Source organism: Pimephales promelas, chromosome 4, assembly GCF_988280905.1.
Source record: "Pimephales promelas chromosome 4, fPimPro1.hap1.1, whole genome shotgun sequence".
NCBI lineage: Eukaryota > Metazoa > Chordata > Actinopteri > Cypriniformes > Leuciscidae > Pimephales > Pimephales promelas.
Window position 1 is genome coordinate 28268814 of NC_142772.1, and position 18965 is coordinate 28287778.

Genomic DNA, 18965 nt, shown 5'->3' on the forward strand with positions numbered 1-18965 from the left:
GTTTTGCTCCCTTTGATCCATGTGGGAGTTTACCACTTTCTATTTTTTTTGGAGAACATAGGCTACATTTTCTGTGAACTGCTTGTTCAAGTTACACGACACCTCATCAGAGTAACAAAATTGGTACAAGACAATGTGCTGACCTGGACCTGACCCCAGAAAAGAAAGGGATGTGATAAAAGATACTGTTGTATTTGATTCTTCCAACCTATTTTTACCTCGTCTTTCCTGAGGTACCGGCCTGGTATTGTATTGCACGCATTTAAAATACCATTTCATCACAAAACATCTAAACAAAAAGGATGTGCTGGTAAAGTAATACGCAGTGATATTCTACAATTTCTCCAGATGAGACACTAAACAGATGTTTTTCAGTGATTCTTGCATACGGACTGAAGTAGAGGGCTTGTGGAATCTCTCTACCCCCCTTCTCATTGTTCAGTTGTGAAAAAAAACACTGGTTACCAAACATTTAGTCTTGTCATTCTCCTGGGGGGCCAAAAAGACAAAGCTTTTGTATATGGCTTAGCTTGAATGCCTCTAGTGCTCATTAATATGGCTTTGTCATTGGCGTGACTCTAGGGCAGGGGTGGAATTGTTAAACCTGTCTGATTGTTAAACCTTGACTGAGCTCCTGATTGACCATGACTCCCATCATGGCATGGTGGTATTTCTAATGTGGATGTTCAAAAAAAATAAAACATATGAAAGACATAAAAATATACAATATCCCATGAAATGCCAATTCTTTAAATGCTAAAACTTTCTTAGTTGCCAATAATTGAATCCTAAAATTAAAAGAAAAACAAATTTTTTTTATTTTATCTTCTTGGTCCTATTTTCACAAGGTGGTCACTTCTCAAAACTCTACACTCTCACATGAATTGTAAGTTATTCCTAAAGTAAATGAAACAATTGAAACATGCTCAAACATACCATAAACGGTTTTTGATTATGTGTTTGGAGATGTGTTGACAATTTACAACAACTTAAAACAGTACCAAAGCTATTGTAAGGGGGGGGGGGGGGGGGGGGGGCAACTGTGTTCACATGCCTTGCTCAAAGACGCAGTACTGCTGATTTATAAGCCACTCCATAACCTGATCCACTGTTTCTATCAATGTCATTTCATTAAAGTACAGAACCACTTTACCCTTTTGACTCCAAGATCCTAGATAATATATCAATCCAAACCATAAACAGAGCAGGAAAACAAGTGATTTGTGGATTTAGGTTGAGTACATATTTAGCATGGCAGTGGACATCTTATCCGTCTGTTAAAGTATTATGATCTCTTTAAACAAGTGTCAGTCAATGCCGTAAAACACTTGTATTCTAGAGGGAGTGTGCTCAATAAAACGTGCCCGTTGACTGCTTACACCTGTCCACCTCCTGACCCATTCCTGAATGACTGGAAAAACAGCAACATGGTCCACTTAAAGGTCAATCTTCTATTCTCTGGGAAAAGTGTGTTTTGCTTCACAGATCACATTATTCATTTTTCAATGTTAAAATCTCATATCCCAGCCTAATATACAGGGATAACAAGTGATGATAAGTGATTTGTTGGTCGATAACCTTAAAAACACTGAGCTTAACCAGTAAGAAACATGTTTAATACAATTAACCGTAAAATGCAAATGTTATTTTTAGCCCAATTCATCTTCTAGGGAAATCTGTGTCTATTTAGACTCTTTTTAGATGCATTTAGGGTTTAAAAAGAATGATTTTTTTCTTTTTTTTACTTTTGACATATAAAGTCAACACCAGGGTGCTTATATGGCAAACCACCAATGTCAGTGAAGTAATGTACAAGCATGGTTAATGGCAGTGACTCTGTGATCCTCGCACATAATGTAGGATGAAGTAGAAGTGGGTGAAAGCTCTGCTCTCTCATTATCATTCCATTTCCATGGAACAGTAGTAAAGAAACACTGGGTACCAAAAGCTAAATCTTACCTCTGGGGGGGGGGGGGGGGGGGCTCAAAAAGAGGAGGCTTTCGTTAATGGCTTATCTTGAGTGCCTCTGGTGCTCATTAATTTGGCTTTGTTTTGGTATGACTTAAGGGTAGGGAGTGAAACGTCTGTCAGGTTGTTAAAACCATTTTAGGCTCTGAACTACTGCTTGACCATGAATGGGGAATGTTTCTTATGTGGACAATGCGACAATCCGCATTGAAATGAAACGTGTCCGTTTTTGGGGGTTTTTTTTGTACCACTGCTGTTGAATTTACAGCACCACAGCAGTATAAAGCATTATAATTAATAATAATAAGCTGTGAATTAACTGCAAGTTACAGTAGGTCCATTTCAAAAAGAAGAAAGTTTTGTGTATCTATGCACTACCATTTACAAATCAGTAAAGTTGGTCGGAGGTTGGTAAGATTTTTATATTTTTAACATTTTCCCAGCATTTTTAATAATTTTCACAAAGTTTTTATGGCCCCTAGAATATGTTGTTACATGAATATCTGAACATACGACATATCACAAGAAAGAACAGAGAACAAAAATATTTTATTCTAGTTTCATGCATTTTATTTACAGTTTATCATAAAAGTTTATAAAAAAGCTAAATTTTGAACAAAAAGTTAAGTATTTGTCAAATAAAAATTTTTGAGTAGATTGAATAAAAAAAACTCTTTGTGGGTTCGATGTTTAATTTTGTTAGGCAGTTTTGTTTTATATATGTTGGTCCCACTTTATATTAAGTGGCTTTAAGTACTATGCACTTACATATAAAATAAATAAGTACAATGTATGATCAGGTTGTATTGTAAAACACTTTTGCTGCTATTGAGGTGTGATATGGCTAAGGTTAGGCTCAGGTGTGGTGGCATGGGTAGGTTTAAGTGTAGGTTAAGGTGTAAGGGAAGGGGCAACACTGTAATTACAAATGTAATTATATAAATGAATTACAGCTGTAACTACATGCAGGTATTTTCAAAATATAAGTAAAATGTAAAAACATGTATGTACACAATAAGTCCATTGTATCAAATTATTCATTTCAATGTAAGTGCATAGTACCTAAAGCCCCTTAATATAAAGTGGGACCTATGCTTAATGTTTATGAACACATTAGCTTACATGTGCATAAATAATGCCTCTTCTTCACTTGTTTTTGGATCTGGCCCCAACCGTATAACATTGAAACCAATGCTGGGAAAAGAGTTAAAAGAAGTCAAAGTTGCATTTATTTGATCCAAAATACAATAAAAAAACAGTAATATTCGAAAAATATTAGATATAACTATTTTAAAATATTTTAAATATAATTTATTCCTAGGATAGCTGAATTTCAGCAGCCATTAGTCCAGTCAAGCTTAAAATAGCATTATTTACTACTATAAAATGATAAATGTCTTTGTCACTTTTGATCAATTTACGCATTCTTGATGTATCAGTCAGAATGATCAATATCTTCCAAAAAAGAGAGAAAAGAATGAAAGAAAGAATGAAAATTTACTGACCCCAAACTTATGACTCACTAAGCTGCTCCATGGAAGTATTTGAAAGGAATGACACACCTGGATCACACCTGGATCAAGCTTATCAACGTGAATGTGTTGTCAAACTAACCCAGTAGAAAAGAGCACAGTATTATTCACAGCTCTGTTCTTCAGCACTCACCACAAAGAGAAAGCTTGTGCTTTCACTGCATTGATCATTTCAGCAACATATTACTTCAAACACCTCTTCTGCACAGAGAAACCAATTATATCAAAGTAAAACATCTAACAAGGTTTTGAATCTTTGCTCCACAACCATTATCCCTAAGATTTGAACTACTCTATAAAGCCCTAAAGCAGGTAAAGGAGTGGAAATACAAATATTCCAAAAATGAATTACATTTCCCGTAAACATTTTCAGCTTTCCTTTACTGCGTTGATTGTACAAAACTGTAATTTTCACCCATAGCCTGTAAAATGACAAAACAGTCAAAGCTAATGACAGATCAGCACTTCCCTCTGAAAATACCTTGAAGGATTTCCCTCCCCTTCCGTACCTCTCTTTTTTCACAATCTTTCCGCTGCAAATTACAGTTTTCCCCATTAAGAGGCAAAGCCGAGTCTATCCAGGTGTTTTGCACTGCTAAACATGATAACTGTCATGACACATGAACAGACAGAGGCTAAGTGTAGTGTTCGTTTGATGTTAATACAGATGACAGGAGAGGAGAAGAAGAAAAGACAGGTGGTGAGGCAAAGACAGCCGTTGGATAACCACAGGGAACGCAAAGAAATTGAGCATTAGCTGTCTCACAGTGCTGTCTAACTGTAAATCATTCCGTAGCACAGAGACTGGCCATTAGCCAACCCTCGACCGGGGAGTAAATACAGGCGACACAAAGAACAAGAGCATTCCTTTCAACACAGAGACGTCGTGAGAGAACTGTGCCAACGAGAAAGAGAATATCAAAGGAAAGAGAATGAATCTTCCATTATAGTCAATGGCAGTGGGTTCCCTGAACTAGACAACTCATCAGCCTTAAAGAAATATTTCATGATTATGATTACATTATAGACCTTGATGTTCACATTGATGGAAAACAGTCAATTTGTTAAAGGAGATATGATAAAGATGCATGTTAATACTAAACTGTAAAAAAAAAAAAATCTGAATTTGAGAAAACTTAAAATGTGAGGCAACCAACTTTACTTTTTTGAGTACACTCAACTCAACATCTGGAAAAAAATGTGCTCTATCAACTTAACAATTAAAGCTGCAGTCTGTAGATTTTTTTTTTTTTTTTGTGGTTAAAAATGACCCAAAATACATATTTGAGAAAATACATAACCAGCCAGTGTTCGAAACCATCTGCTTGCCGTAGCTCGATTCAAAGTGGTAAGTTTGTAATAATGTTATTAACTCCAGTGGTACTGGTGGATTTATGCGGGAGATTCGATCATGTCTTTGCGTCATTACGTCACATCTGTAGACATAAAGTAGGAGTATCGGCTAGTATGAGTTATATCCCGAGTGAGGATGCTGGAGGTGGAGATTTATAGCCTTTTTTCACAGCACTTGATATAATTAAACTTATCAATTTCATGGCGGATCCAGAAAGGTTCAAACGACAATCAACAGATTCACCCGGTGTAAAATGCAATTCGTTCGGACTTCGGAGTGGCTTCAGAAAAAAAGAGACACTGCACCAGACCAATACGAAAACAAGAATAGATACCGTCATATGTCGTCACACAATGCTGATGTTAACATTAACAATTTGAGAACAAAGTATAATTTGCACAGTCTTGAACGGATAAGCGATTGATAGATTTAATCAGCGCGATTTACTGCAATGTCAGAACCAGAACAAAAGTGATTCTTACTAGAACATTTTCCGGTGAAAATTCGTATGTTGGCCATACTTCCCAAAATAACAATCTGTGATTCTGAATGCCAGTATCCTTACCGGCGCGGTGATTGACAGCTGCACACTCTCCTCAAACAAAGTGTTCATCCGCGCTGTGCCGTGTCGAGCTTTAAGGTTGGTATGTGCTTTCTTAAAACAATAACTCTTAAATGATTGTTTTAATTTGTGCATCCAAGTTCAATAAGCTTGTGTTTAAAGTTAAGTTGAGTATAAACATTACATAACAGTGATGTAGAACTTTCTTAGTTTGTTTAACTAGAGAAAACCAAAAAGGTTAGAGTTACATCTGTACACAAAATTTGGCACTCATTGATACTCTTTGAAATGGAAGAAACTTTAAACACTAGAAAAGAACACTTATCACTCTAATGCTGACTTGAAACATAACTTTAACAAATTATAATCAAAAACACAACATACAGAGCTAAAACATCTATTCATTCTGAACGAGAAACATTTGTGTCATCATCACAAGCCCCAAAAATAGTGCAACATCGGTGGTAAAACTGAGCAGTCTGTTAGTTGGACTCCTACCACCAAAACTTGACATTGTGTACATGCTGTTTAGTATTTTAAGTTGCTCACTTAATAGCTTAAAATGTACTTTATTATTTTTTTCTACAATCAATGCAGATAACCAATCCAATTAGTAGTAGATAAGCAATATATTGGCCGCTATTTAGATATTAATCTACAAGAGATGTCGATCATATACAGTGAAAAACTATTTTGTTAACACTTTAATTTAGGGTCAAATTCTCACTATAAACTAGTTTCTTATTAGCATGCATATTACTAGGATATTTGATGTTTATTTGTACATATAAAGCAATATTAATTGCAATATTAATTTTCAATTCTCACATTTCTATCCCATTAGAAATGTGAGAAATGTGAAAACAGTGTGTGTTCGGCTGTTGAACTGAGCTTGCAGGTGATGAGCTGTGTGTGTGGAGGGCAGTGAACAATCAGGGGGTTTTGTTTACTTTGCCTGACTGATACAAATGTAAGCACACTTTGCTGACTCGGTTCCGCATAAGAAAGAGGGTGGAGGTCGCCTGCTATTTGCAGCAGACAAGATAAAGAATGCCTGTGTCTAAAGGGAAGGCAAAAAGCACGACCCTGAGCACATGTAACGACGACCTTCTATTAATATACCCACCGGTTTATTTGTGGCATCTACACGACTGAGAAGCAAGGGCTTCAGGAATTAATGAGCAAACCACTGCTAAAAAGACCCTCTGACTTCAAACCGAGCGAGGCACAACTAGTTCAACTGAGGACAAGCTTTGATCTTAGTTCTTTTTTTTCTTTCTCCCAAGACAGATTGTGTAGCTGAGCATCCAAATGAATATCCAAAAATTTAAAAAGTTTAATGGTAAAAGAAAACTGAAGGTATCTTCATATAAAAATGTGGATATTAAATACTTCAATTAACTAAGTGAGCCAAAGGCAGTTTACAACCCACAACAAAGAGAATGATACTGGTTAATTCTCTAATGAGTTTTCTTTTCGTTTTTCTGCTAGTCAGTCACACTTCCTGTCGAGGTTTGACCCTCACACTATAGTGTTGCTTACGAAAAGGTCCATGGTGCAAAGGTCAATAACCTTAGCCATCACTTAACCCGCCTACTCCATTGTGTTGATATGAACCCCCCACGTCTCTTTAATTCTCATCCAACTCTTAAAAAAAACACCCTGGGTGTCTTTTTGATGGGGGAGGTGGTCTAACAGTTCCTTAGGAGATAAAAAGTTGAATTTAAAATGTATAAATATAGATTTTAAAACAAAGTGAAAATTTCTGTGATATACTCAACTAAGGTTTGGAATATGTTTCTATTTTAAAGAAATGTATACTTTTATTCAGCAATATCATGGTTTCAACAAAAATATTAAGCAGCATGTTGCAGATGTAATATAATGTTTTTGAGCACCAAATCAGCATATTAGAATGATTTCTGAAGGATTGTGTGAGCAATGGCTGCTAAAAAAATGAAGCTTTTACATTACAGGAATAAACTGAGTTTTAAAATATTGTAAAAGGGAAAACAGCTACTTTAAAATGTAAACATCTTTCATGCGGATGAGCGTTGCAACTTGTGAATTCTTCTATCCAATTTCATAAAAAGCTTCTTACAAAATGACCAAAATGCCACACACCATTATTTAACAGAAAAGACTAAGTAAAACTAACAAGTAAACATTGACAATGAATGAACCCTTTTAAAATGCTTCAGATCCTTAAGACAAAATCACAAGGCACAGTATGGTGCAATCAAAAATCAAAAAGCTCAAAAGAATTTAACAAAGCATCAGCTGCACTTCGTAAAAGCCACCTTATCAGACCAGCAAAGAAATACAGCACACACACAACTCATAATATACACAATTATGCATCCGCTCAATATTTTTACCACAACAAACTTTAAAGACAATGTGAATGACACTAAACTGTGTAAATGACTGACTCTTAAATGTTTTATCTTTTGATTGCAGTGAATATGTGATCCGTATTTATATTTAAATACCAGTCCTGCTATTAAAAGGAGTTAAAGTTTAATTATGGACCATTGAAAGAGTCAGTTGTGTTTCCTTTCTAATTCCCCACCATTTAAAACGAGAGCTGATGATAAGGAGCCATTCATGAGGTGGATTAATATTTCCACAACAGACCCCAGAGTTTCCACTCAACACTCTGAAAAGAAGCTTTGTAATAAAATTCCAAGACACAATCAAGATAAGAATCTCGCACCTTCATTTTATCACAAATCACGGCTAAATTACTCTCATAAATGCCAGCCTGGATTGAAATGATGCTGATTATAAGCTATTCATTTTGTTGCATGAACCTGTCAGGGGCTTGGCTCAAGTTAGGTTCATTATCAAACGCTGCTAAAGAACGTGGAATTAGAAGATAGTTTCGTTGGCTGAGGCTTGATGTTAGGTCCCCTCTTATCTGTTGGGACTTTTGCCAAGACCTGTAGATTTGATGTGTGAAGATCTCTTTGTACCAGCATTACAAGTGCAAACTCAGTCCCGACGTGTTGTGCGGCAGGCCACACGGTGGAAGCTTTGTTTTGTCGCTGAACAGGAGAACATGAGCAAAAAACAAAATTAGGCACTTGAGGGTGGAGAAGGCTGGAGCCAGAGACAGGCCCTGTCTGGTTGTCTTCCCCCTGCAGGCTACCATCTTTCTGCACCTCAGTCGTTTCACCCCTGCTTGTCTCCATGGAATTCACAGAGGGAGCCATGTTTCAAAACACAACAGAAACAATCGCAAGAAGAGGTCACAGATGTGCAGACAACCACACAGAGATGCTGAATAACCTCTGACGTGGTGGGATTTTCCAAAAATTTTCTCATCAAGTCTGAGTTTTTCAACCTCAAATCGACCTTTGAAATTTGCCCTGTCAGTTCATCTTGCACTACAGTATTCCTCCATTTCCATACAGTAAAACCTCCAGCTTTTGGTGGATCAGCTTGAGATGAAATTGTAGTGCATGAAGTGTTGAAGCCAAATGTAAAATTGAATCAAGTCTGAACATGAATTATTCTGACTGCCAGAGGCTGCACTTACGGGAGAGCGATAGGTAGCCACACTCAAGAGTTATCTTCTGGATTTCATTGCAAGAGCTTTCTCATGACATCTCACAGTATGAGTAAAATTTGAATCTGAGAAAAACTCAAACCACAGAAGCCTTAGGTAAAAATTTGCTAATTTGACCAAAACATCCATCTATATCTATACCCATCTATTCAGTCTACAATTCTTTTTTTTCCCTAAAATGTATTGAATTTCAATTCACTTTCATTCTTCCTTACGTACATTCCAATCTGAATTGCAATTTTATATCCTATTTGCCACCCCAATTGAAATTAAAACGCAATCTCAGCTCAATTCTGAATGGGACGCACCCTTCAACCTTCATCTCTCCTATATGGCAAAAAAAAAAATCACTCAAAAATGAAATGTTTGACATCATTCACTCACCATCAATCTGGTACAAACACGTATGAATGTTTTTTATCTGTGGAACATGAAAGACGTTTTTATTTGTTATACAATGGAAGTAAATGGTCACCAAAACTGTTAGGTTACCAATATTCTTCAAAATATCTTCAAATAACGTCTGTTTGACCACCAGGGTCATAAGTAAGGTAAAATGTGCCTCCATTTAACTTTTTAGGTGGCAAGAGAGAGAGATTGCTTGGAAAAAAAAAAAATCTTGACCAGATTTGTAACAACAAACATTAGACAAAAGTTAGTTGTTCCTGTAAGGTCATGTTTAAGAATGCACACTATACCAATCTGTCCACAGCAATAGACAAGATGCAAACACGCTTAACTTAGAGCTGTAAAATAATCACTTGGAATGAACTGAGGAACAAAAGGCGATGACATTCAGACAAACAACTCAGGAAAGACACCATCAAGCGAGAACTAGCTGTTTGCAGAGGTTTTGGACAGTTCAGGCAGTATGGAGTGCTTCTCTACTAGCCATGTTTGCTTTAAGCAAGTATATGTGCATGCTTGAAGAACAAGAACTATGCTCTAAGATATTCCTAGATCCAGGAATTTAAAGACTGCTAAGTCACTTTTAAAAACTCCCTCTGTGCTCTGTACCCAAATGGTTTGTCATATTGTAGTTTAATTTGATGGGTGAGACAAAATTGTGTGTGTTCATTGGGCCAGAAAGGGGATTAAAGCCAGTTTGTTACCTAAAGTCCTGCTGGATTACCCACAAAACTACCTCTCAATGTAGCATGAATAAAATCAGGCACTGCCAACTACAAATGATATACCACCCTATTTGTGTGACAAAATAAAATCCAACGGTGAATAAAAATGTTTGTGACTGCTACCAACAGAGAAGGTCAGTTCTATTAAGTAGATATGCATGTTTCACAATCCCATGTAAAAGCCTGCAGGATTAGGGATCAACTTCAGATTTAGTTGCACTGAGACATAATGAAACAGGTCAAGTATCAAGCGACCTGTATCGTTAAAACAGATTTGATGTGAAAATCAGAAAAACATAATAATGAGGCTTAAAATGGGAAGAACCTCCATAAGCCTCGAGGTCATGAAGCCTATGGCTTTATCCTCTGAAGAATATGGCTACCACACTAAAAAACTTCATGGGTGGTATGGGGGAATGTGATGCTCTCTTTATTTAATAACCCACCACAATCGTATTCCCTTTGCATGTGATCTATTTGTAGGCATAATTGCAAAATAATACCCCTAAACATGATAACTAAGGAGATATAGTTCACTTTTTTTTACAAGACAGAATTTCCAAATTCCTCAATCCCAAGTAATCTTAAAAATATTTTACTCCAATTCATTTCTATTTGATTTCCAAGCAAAAAAAAAAAAGATATGTTCAAATGAACTAAATACTTTATTATAAACCAATCAAACAGCCAAAATCCGTCATTTTAGGAGTCTGTGTTTAGACAGTTGAATTCTTGAGTTGCCCTACATTTCGATTGCTTGAAGGCGGACTACTTGCAACGCAAGGAATTTGTGCTCCAGGCCACGAGTGATATGTTTAGATGTGGTGATGTTATTTCAGAAAGTGCTGCTGAATAGAAAGGGTGAGAGCTATTGCACTGGGTATCATTAATCTTTATACTGTATTCATTGCAAGGACTCTTCACAGCAAAAATGCACAAAACTGCTGTTTTTGTTTGCTAAAACAAAATGAACACTCCTGAGAAGTCCGCATCTGTCATTTCACCATACTGTTTTATTTTGAACACTCTGCACTTCCGAAGGCTGAAATTGCAGAGTTAAAAATAATAGAAAAACTTTAGACCGACTGCCAAATATCTCTCAACAGGCTCTTCAGATTTCATATACATGTTCACCTTCATGGCACCGCTACACACAACAACTGGTTAGTTTCTGATAAAAATTTTGGAAAAAAAATAATATACACTACCATTCAAACGTTGGGAGTTGGTAAGGTTTATAGGCTATATATATATATATATATATATATATATGAGAATTATGCACCGAGATTGCATTTATTCGATCAAAAATACAGTAAAAACACCAAAAATTGGAAAATTATTATAATTCAAAATAATTATCTATTTTAATAAAATGTGATGGCAAAGCTGAATTTGAGTCTTCAGTGTCAGATTCTTCAGAAATCATTCTACTATGATGATTTGGTGCTCAGAAAACATTGATTATTAATATTATCAATGTCGAAAAAAGTTGTGTTAAAAGGGTTAAAAAGACACAAAACAAATAATTAGCTGAATTGAAGAAAATACAAGTATACAGAATTAAACATCTTAATATTATTTATAATATAACAAGAAGCTAAATAAACCAAAAAGACCAATTAGCCATATACGTTTTGACAGGGTTTAACCATTCATTTAACTGTTGCTTTGATTTGCTAACGAGTTCTGAAACGAGTCGGAGCCATAATTGCTACTTAAATCCTGCCTTTTTCCCCTATATCAGGACACATGGGCCCCTTGTCCAGGTGTTTTGGCTGACTTTTCTTTTGAACTTCAAAGAGCCTTTTCCTGACTCCCTCCAACATGTCTCCACCTGCCCACGACTGTCTTTCCAACCCGCTCCCCATTTTCCCCACAAAGCCTCTTGAATCCCAGGAAGAGCAGAGTTTTAGGGAATGATACACATACCATTCACTTCCATTCACAGATCTCAGGGCAGTGAAGGAAGGAATCCTGCAGCTATGTTTACAGTGCTTTTAATTACTGTCATTACACAATAGCAGAGATGAAGAAGTGTCATTATTTCCCATTAAACCATGAAGAAAACCTTTTGTGCATCACAGTTCATGAAGCTTGTGTAAAGCAGGTATTCTCTTGTAATGACAAGGAAGTGTCTGTGCACTCAAAATGTTACTATTCCTGCAAGTAATCATGGATGACATACACACATATGTTAACATACAAACAATTAGTTCTGCAAAGGGAACAACAAAAGGGCAATCTCATCATTCACAACCACAAAATGAATGGAAGCCTGAGAGGTGTCTTGCAATTTGCACTAGGCTAAAAGAGAGACCTGAATATAATGTTTCTTTCCATTTCTCAAGGGACACAATCTAGAAGACCATCTCCTTCTCAGCACCATTCACAAAGTCAGCACGTGTATTATTTATAAGACATTTCTCCTCAAATATATCTGAAGGGACTGTGAGACCTATTCTTACAGATACTTTACCAGGCGACTCATTTCAATGTCAGTGCTGTGATAATGGGCAACTAAATAATTAAAGACACAATGTCTGACTTGCATAAATGGAGCAGGATTATCGCTTAAAGCCCCAGATCTCAACACAAGTAGGCTACAATAATTCTCAGATTAAAAGGCAGCGAAAACAAGAAGAGGAATGGATACGTACCGCAAACAATGCGCCTCGATGGACACATGCTCCTGTGGATGGAGAAAATGAGATGAACAAGGGTGGAAGAGGATCAATACATCAGCTTTCACTAGCAGGCCAAATGACAAGTTCATTATTACTTGTGGACAAATGTCACAATCATGAATTTGTCTAACATTGTCTTGGACATTCATAAATGCCAGTAGCACCCAATGTGTGAGAACACAAAAGATTGTCACACAGTGCATTAGTGAAATGTAACGGTTTACTCTCACACGATGTAAAGAGAAAAGGATGTCAGTCAACATGTTATTCATTCTTGGTCCGTTTTAAAAGTTTGACATTCATTTGCCGTGTGAACTAAAAGACACTTAATGCATAACACTGTAGCTAAACTGTGGTCATTTATAGGCATCAGGCAAGGGAACAAATGTATTTAAGATTATAAAAATTGCATGCAGATAATCGTGAAAACATGGTCCAGAAACTTTTTTTTAAAGATTAACTAGCTGTCTATGTTAAGTTTTACTTCACAAAGAAAGCCTAGGATACACTCTCATCTTGAAAACCAATAGCAATAATGTTGACTGTCAATCAACTTCTCAACAACTACTAGTGAATTCGCGCAAATGCATCACGAGTTGATGCAGGAAGATTCAGTTGGAGAGATACAGGATGTTGAGGACGCCGTTTCATAAACAGCATCATAAAAGACATAGCCATTCAATTATTTAATGGTGTATTGCGCATTGCTATTTTATCGCATTTCCATGCGCACCTACAGGAGAATTTGTATCTATTTTATTCCACTACCCGGTCTTATTTGCTTATTTTACCTAGGTATAGCATGCAACACATTTTCAACTGAATTCAGAAAAATCACAATAACCGGGACACCAACCTTCAGCTCCCGTGGAGATGGTGATATATCCAATTAAACCGGTTAGAAGGATCCAAATAGGACCCATATTCACTTTAGAAACTGTATTAATCCAAAATGCTCGAAAATACAATCGCTTTAAGTTGAATGTGAATTAAAACGCATCATCATTTCTTCCCCGAGGACTCGAATCAATCAGCAGCGGCTGAGCTTGAAGTCTTGCAGAGAGTCGCGGTCTCGTTACTGGGAAGCATCCAGTCCAGTGCGCTCTCCAGCGAAACTTCCTCACAGACAGCAGTTCCGACACGAAAATCCTGCCTCTTAAAAGTACGGGCCCATAGCAAAGACAACTTGAACGCGAGTAATTACAGAGGAACACGCACTAACGACCACTGAGCGTACGAGCTGCTCTTTAAAGAGAGTTATTGGAGAAACGACCAGCTGTGTTCACGAGTTGAGAAACCCCCTCCTCCGTCACCTCTACCACTGTGGGAACAAAACCTGTGGCCATCAAAGCTTTGACGTAGAATGGGTTTTGTGGTCTTCTGTTCTGTTAATGCGCTTTTTTTAATTAGGCCAATTAATTTATGTGTAAAATAGGCTAAACAAGCATTCCAAACTTAGAATATTGATAATGTCGTTCATTAAACGTTTAAAAACATTTGAATAGTAAAGTGCCTAGTGCAGTTTAGGGTCAGAGATTCCTGAGAGTCACGTGCAGCAGCGCAATCTGATCCTTGGTTGCTCATTCATTCACGGACAAAAACAGAAAAGACCATTTGTAGAATTGAAGAAATTCAAACCTTTCGAACCATGCTATATTTTTTTTATATCATTTTAAAATCTATATCCTATAGTAAGATCGGCTATAAAAAAATAGTAATATTTTACCACACAGTAAGTAAAATTGTTTTTACATATTTATGGTTTAATACATACTGTCTGGAACAAAACCTGCATATGTCTTATCTTAGTCATTAACAATTTTTTTTTTGAAAATGCCAAAAATTAAGACATAAAAACTGAGCTTAATAAGTTTAGAAAAAGTGTGTGAGCAACTACTGCCACCTGCTGTTATAGAGAGCGGCTGTAAGGCCCAGGGGGGGGAAAAAGGACACACTTTTTCAGGTCCCAATCCCAAAGTGTACGAAGGTCTAAACATAATATAAAAATATGTAAATATAAAAAGTGAATTCTCCCCCTCAGATGGGAGGACTATAGTGGAGGTGAGGCAAAATTTGTCACATAACCAATGCACACAAAAAAAAAGAACTAGGGCAGTGCAAATATTAATTGTGATTAATCACATCCAAAATAAAAGTTTGTGTTTACATAAAATATGTGTGTGTGTGCTGTGTAAAATTATTTTTTATAAATAAATACATGCATGCATGTATAGATTTAGCAATTATTTGCACATAAATACTGTATATATATAAATACAATCTATGTTATACATAATATAAATATTTTATATATAACACATTCTCTTAAATATATACATGCATGTGTGTGTGTATTTATATATACAAAATATTTATACACAGCACACACAAATATATTATGAAAACACAAACTTTTATTTTGGATGTGATTAAATCGCAATTAATCTTTCCACAGCCCTAAAAAAAATAACACCCACATCAAAATGTGACCACTTTTCTGATAAATACACTAACAAGAGGCATCCCATATCATCAGAAATTAATCAGGATTAATTATGACAGGAAAGTCAATGTGGGCCGAAATTCTTCGCAGCAGGGCATCCTTATTGACCATTCTTTCCCTAAAATATGCCTCTGCTGTAAAAACTGGCTGCAGAATAATCACACAGTCATCACATTTACCATTTTTATTTAAGTCTAATGTTTTGTACAATGCAAATATATACATATAAAGCTCATGCCTTTTTCTCTTCTTGTGGCAACAATTCATCGATTTTGATGTGCAAACCTTCACTCGACCTACTGCAGATAATTGCTCGGTCAATAAATGGACCTGGAAGAGAATACATTTATTCAGGTAAAAGAATATGAGTTCCACCAATGTTAAATCTATTGTAGAGAGCATGGACATGGTAACAAACATGTAGTCCTCATAATACTGTAGTTTTTAAATGTTCAAAAGGAATTCAGCCTTGGCATTTGCTCATGGTTGGAATAAATTGAACGTATACTTAATAAATGAATTACTTACCAAATTCTGCTGGTTTATGGCTTTCCACATCTTTTACAATGGCATGAATGTTTTCCAAAATACACTCCTTAGGCATATCAAGCTGTTTAACAAACCAAAATGAGTTAACAGTTGTAAAAAAAATAATAAAAAAAACACAACAAGTCATAGAAATGAAAATAAGCGGAAATCACCCTGCTCACGCTTACTTTATTATATATAGATAGAAATGTCTGTCACCCAAAGTAGTTCAATGTGACTTACTGTTGCAACTTGTGTGTTAACATAGATGTCCTCCACCATATATTCATGACCAGTCTTGAACAATGCAATCATTCTGGGTATATTTATTCCAACAGATCCTGATGCAAGAAACAACACAAGAATCCAATTGAACCACTATTTAGTTGTACATTAATAGACCATGCCTGTTACGTGACATGGGGAAACTCACTGACCTCTTTTGCTCTTGGGAAACTTCTTCCTCAGCTTGTTCTTCAAAGGAAGCAGCTTTTGTAGAATGTCTGGCTCAGCCAAGTAGAAATCTGCTGTGATCTCATCAACTAAAATCTGTAATTACCATTGATTAAAAGGCACATAAAGTAAATGAGCAATTGAAAAAAAAAAAAAATCAACAATGCTCTTTTCAATAAATGATTACTGCTAAAGCAAAAACATTGGCCATTTTTGTTTGAACCCCTTCTAAAAAAGTTTTTTTTGTAAAAAAAAAATAAGACACTCAAATAGCATATGTAGGCGTTAACCTTCTCAGCCAACAAGTTTTCATGAGCTTTACCTTCTCAATCAGTTCTGCTCCACCTGCAACTGTTGCTCCATTATCCATCGCTATTCTGGCTTGATCTGGATTCTGTAAAGCCATAACTCTAAAATTAATGTATGTAACCTGAAAAGTCTCCTGAATTGAAGTTGTAAATACTTATCTAATTGATTCAGTCTGACACCAAACCACAGGGTGATGCTCTCACCTCAGTGAAAACCACTATTCTGTTGTTGTCCGACTTGAAGGGATGTGGTAAGTGAATTATGCTAACAAATGGATCCACTTTTTTCTGAAACAAAACAAATTGAATTTCATTAAGGTATAATGGTCCGTTTAAATATAATTGTTTGTTGCAGTTATAGTGATGAAATGTTTCTGCAACCCTGCTAAGGAGAAGTATTTTTCACCCAGTAACTCAAAATAACATTGTTTCTAGCTCATTGAACCTATTTAATTTAAAGTGAACCATCACAAGAAAAGGCAGACTTTTGCATTAGTCACATATTACGTATTTTAGTACCCATTTTGACCACTAGCGGTCACTCTTACAGACTGCACTTTTAATTGCACCTTTATTATTTTAAGCATTATTACTTCATCAAAATTTAATAAATCAAATCACGCAAGATGTACCTTTTTCTCCAGCTTCATGTCCAGACGTAGATTAATGTACACAGGCTGGTTTTCAGGACTGAAGTCCAGTTTCTGAAAGTTCTTGAGCATTTCAATGGCCACAGGTGTCTCAAAGACAGGTTTTGGATAGTATCTCACCATGTACACATCATCTACTGGAGCCCAGTATGTGAGTCCATATGGTTTATGCCTGTCTTTGTCATCAACCTTTTTTTTCTCTTTCACCACCTTTTCTTGAACCTTCTCCTCTTTCTTCTCTTTCTGTCTACAAAAAGAGTTGATGAATAACATGACTCCACTTTGCATACGTTTTTGCATGGTTTCAGAATTTCAAAATTTCAGAATTTCATTAGACAAGCTTCACCAAGGTAAAGACTAAATCGTGTAAACGGAACTTACTTGGTAGCAGCGTAGGATCTTACATGCTGATGTCTGTTTGCAGTCAGTGAGTTGCAGGAGACAGAAGGAGCTCTGCATGTGAAGAACAAACTCTGACACCTGGGTAATACTGTGATGGAAACAAGACACATGAGCATAATAGAATTAAAATGAGTCAACTGATTTATATTAATGGTTACAGTAACTAATTACTTAATAGTAACTAGACTGAAGGGAGTGGATCTAAAGACTGGCCACTAGGCAGCTTTCTTGCAAAATGTACCATGCTGGCCAAAGTTTTCATTAAGATACCATAGTTATTACTACCAGTAGTTGTCACTGTGTGTAGCCATTACTTACTGCCATCAATTATTGGCTACCATGGCCATTTAATGTTACAATTTAAAAGACATGTGGCTTCTTTCTGTTTAATCAATCCAAAATAATGCATCTAATATATATTAAAATACTATTATGTATCCTTTTGACAGACACGCTGCATAAGTTCACATTTAAACATGCATAACTATAAGACATCGTGGTGAAAACCGTTAGCTTGTGTAACTTAGATGTTGTACGATCACCTCAAGTATTCTGCACATGGCAGCTTGCATGTTATTAATCTGAAAACGCATCGGAATAAACAGAATATAACTAAAATAATATGTAATGCTTAAAACTGACCTCTTAAAAGACTCCTGGAGGAGGCAGCCATGTTGACAGAATTGTGTGTTACACTTAAGTTTTCCGTCTAAATCATCAACCACCGTTTAAGCGTTCCCACTCTGTGATATGTGGTGCGCTTCTAGATTTGGTAAAATATTGTTTCTATACATGCGCTATATAGATACGACAACAAACAGCTGATACGCTCATCACATAATGCCTTTCTTGTCCATCATCAATTATGCCCCATATATACAAAGAACATCTCTGCATGAAATACACAAAAAGTAAAGGTAAAAATGTTATTGCAAGTTCTTCTTCATAGCAGGTTTATTATAAATTTGCCTCTGTATGAATACGAATCTATGTTTTTAAAATGCATAGGCCTACTATGATAAAAATAAAACTGTATACAGTGTATTATTGCAAGAGCACAATCTCCACTCCTCTCACTGCAAGCTGTATTTTAGAGAGGTTGCGAGTAAAATTGCACGAATTTCACTTTGAGGCGGATGAATTGCACTTTGAGGCGGATGAATCAATGAATCGATTGATCCAAACTACTTGTTTATGAATCGTTGGTTCTTGATTCACCAATTATTGAACGGAGAATCACCTTTCCGACCAGTTCGATTCGAGCATTTGGGACTAAATGAGGGTTTGACTAACTGGGTGAAAAAAATAAGTTAA

General features: G+C 36.2%; 2 protein-coding genes across 4 annotated transcripts in view; both read right to left on the reverse strand.

Annotated features, from left to right (window-relative positions):
* fras1 (Fraser extracellular matrix complex subunit 1) overlaps positions 1-14147 on the reverse strand; it is a 125647-nt gene extending 111500 nt beyond the window's left edge. For 2 of the 3 annotated variants that reach the window (XM_089130216.1, XM_089130215.1), the window contains exons 1-2: positions 13664-14147; positions 12781-12812 (exon numbers count right to left, since the gene is read on the reverse strand). In XM_089130216.1, coding sequence (XP_088986342.1) covers positions 12781-12812; positions 13664-13730 — 99 coding nt within the window. In that variant the 5' untranslated portion in view covers positions 13731-14147. The remainder of the gene's footprint in view (positions 1-12780; positions 12813-13663) is intronic. The other variant, XM_089130217.1, reaches the window with a different exon arrangement.
* Positions 14148-15479: 1332 nt separating this feature from the next.
* mrpl1 (mitochondrial ribosomal protein L1) lies at positions 15480-18417 on the reverse strand. The gene is made up of 9 exons (XM_039659469.2): positions 18294-18417; positions 17631-17739; positions 17232-17496; positions 16804-16887; positions 16614-16685; positions 16276-16387; positions 16082-16179; positions 15839-15920; positions 15480-15640 (listed from the first exon to the last, which is right to left on the reverse strand). The coding sequence occupies exons 1-9, from the start codon at positions 18322-18324 to the stop codon at positions 15543-15545; spliced, it is 951 nt and encodes a 316-aa protein (XP_039515403.2). The 5' UTR covers positions 18325-18417; the 3' UTR covers positions 15480-15542.
* Positions 18418-18965: the final 548 nt, after the last annotated feature.

Coding starts and splice junctions, on each gene's coding strand:
- mrpl1 (XM_039659469.2), bottom strand. CDS start 18,324: ATGGCTGCCTCCTCCAGGAGTCTTTTAAGAG. Junction 17,497..17,630: donor AGATCCTACGCTGCTACCAA/GTAAGTTCCGTT, acceptor CTCTTTTTGTAG/ACAGAAAGAGAAGAAAGAGG. Junction 16,388..16,613: donor GAGCAGAACTGATTGAGAAG/GTAAAGCTCATG, acceptor TGGTAATTACAG/ATTTTAGTTGATGAGATCAC.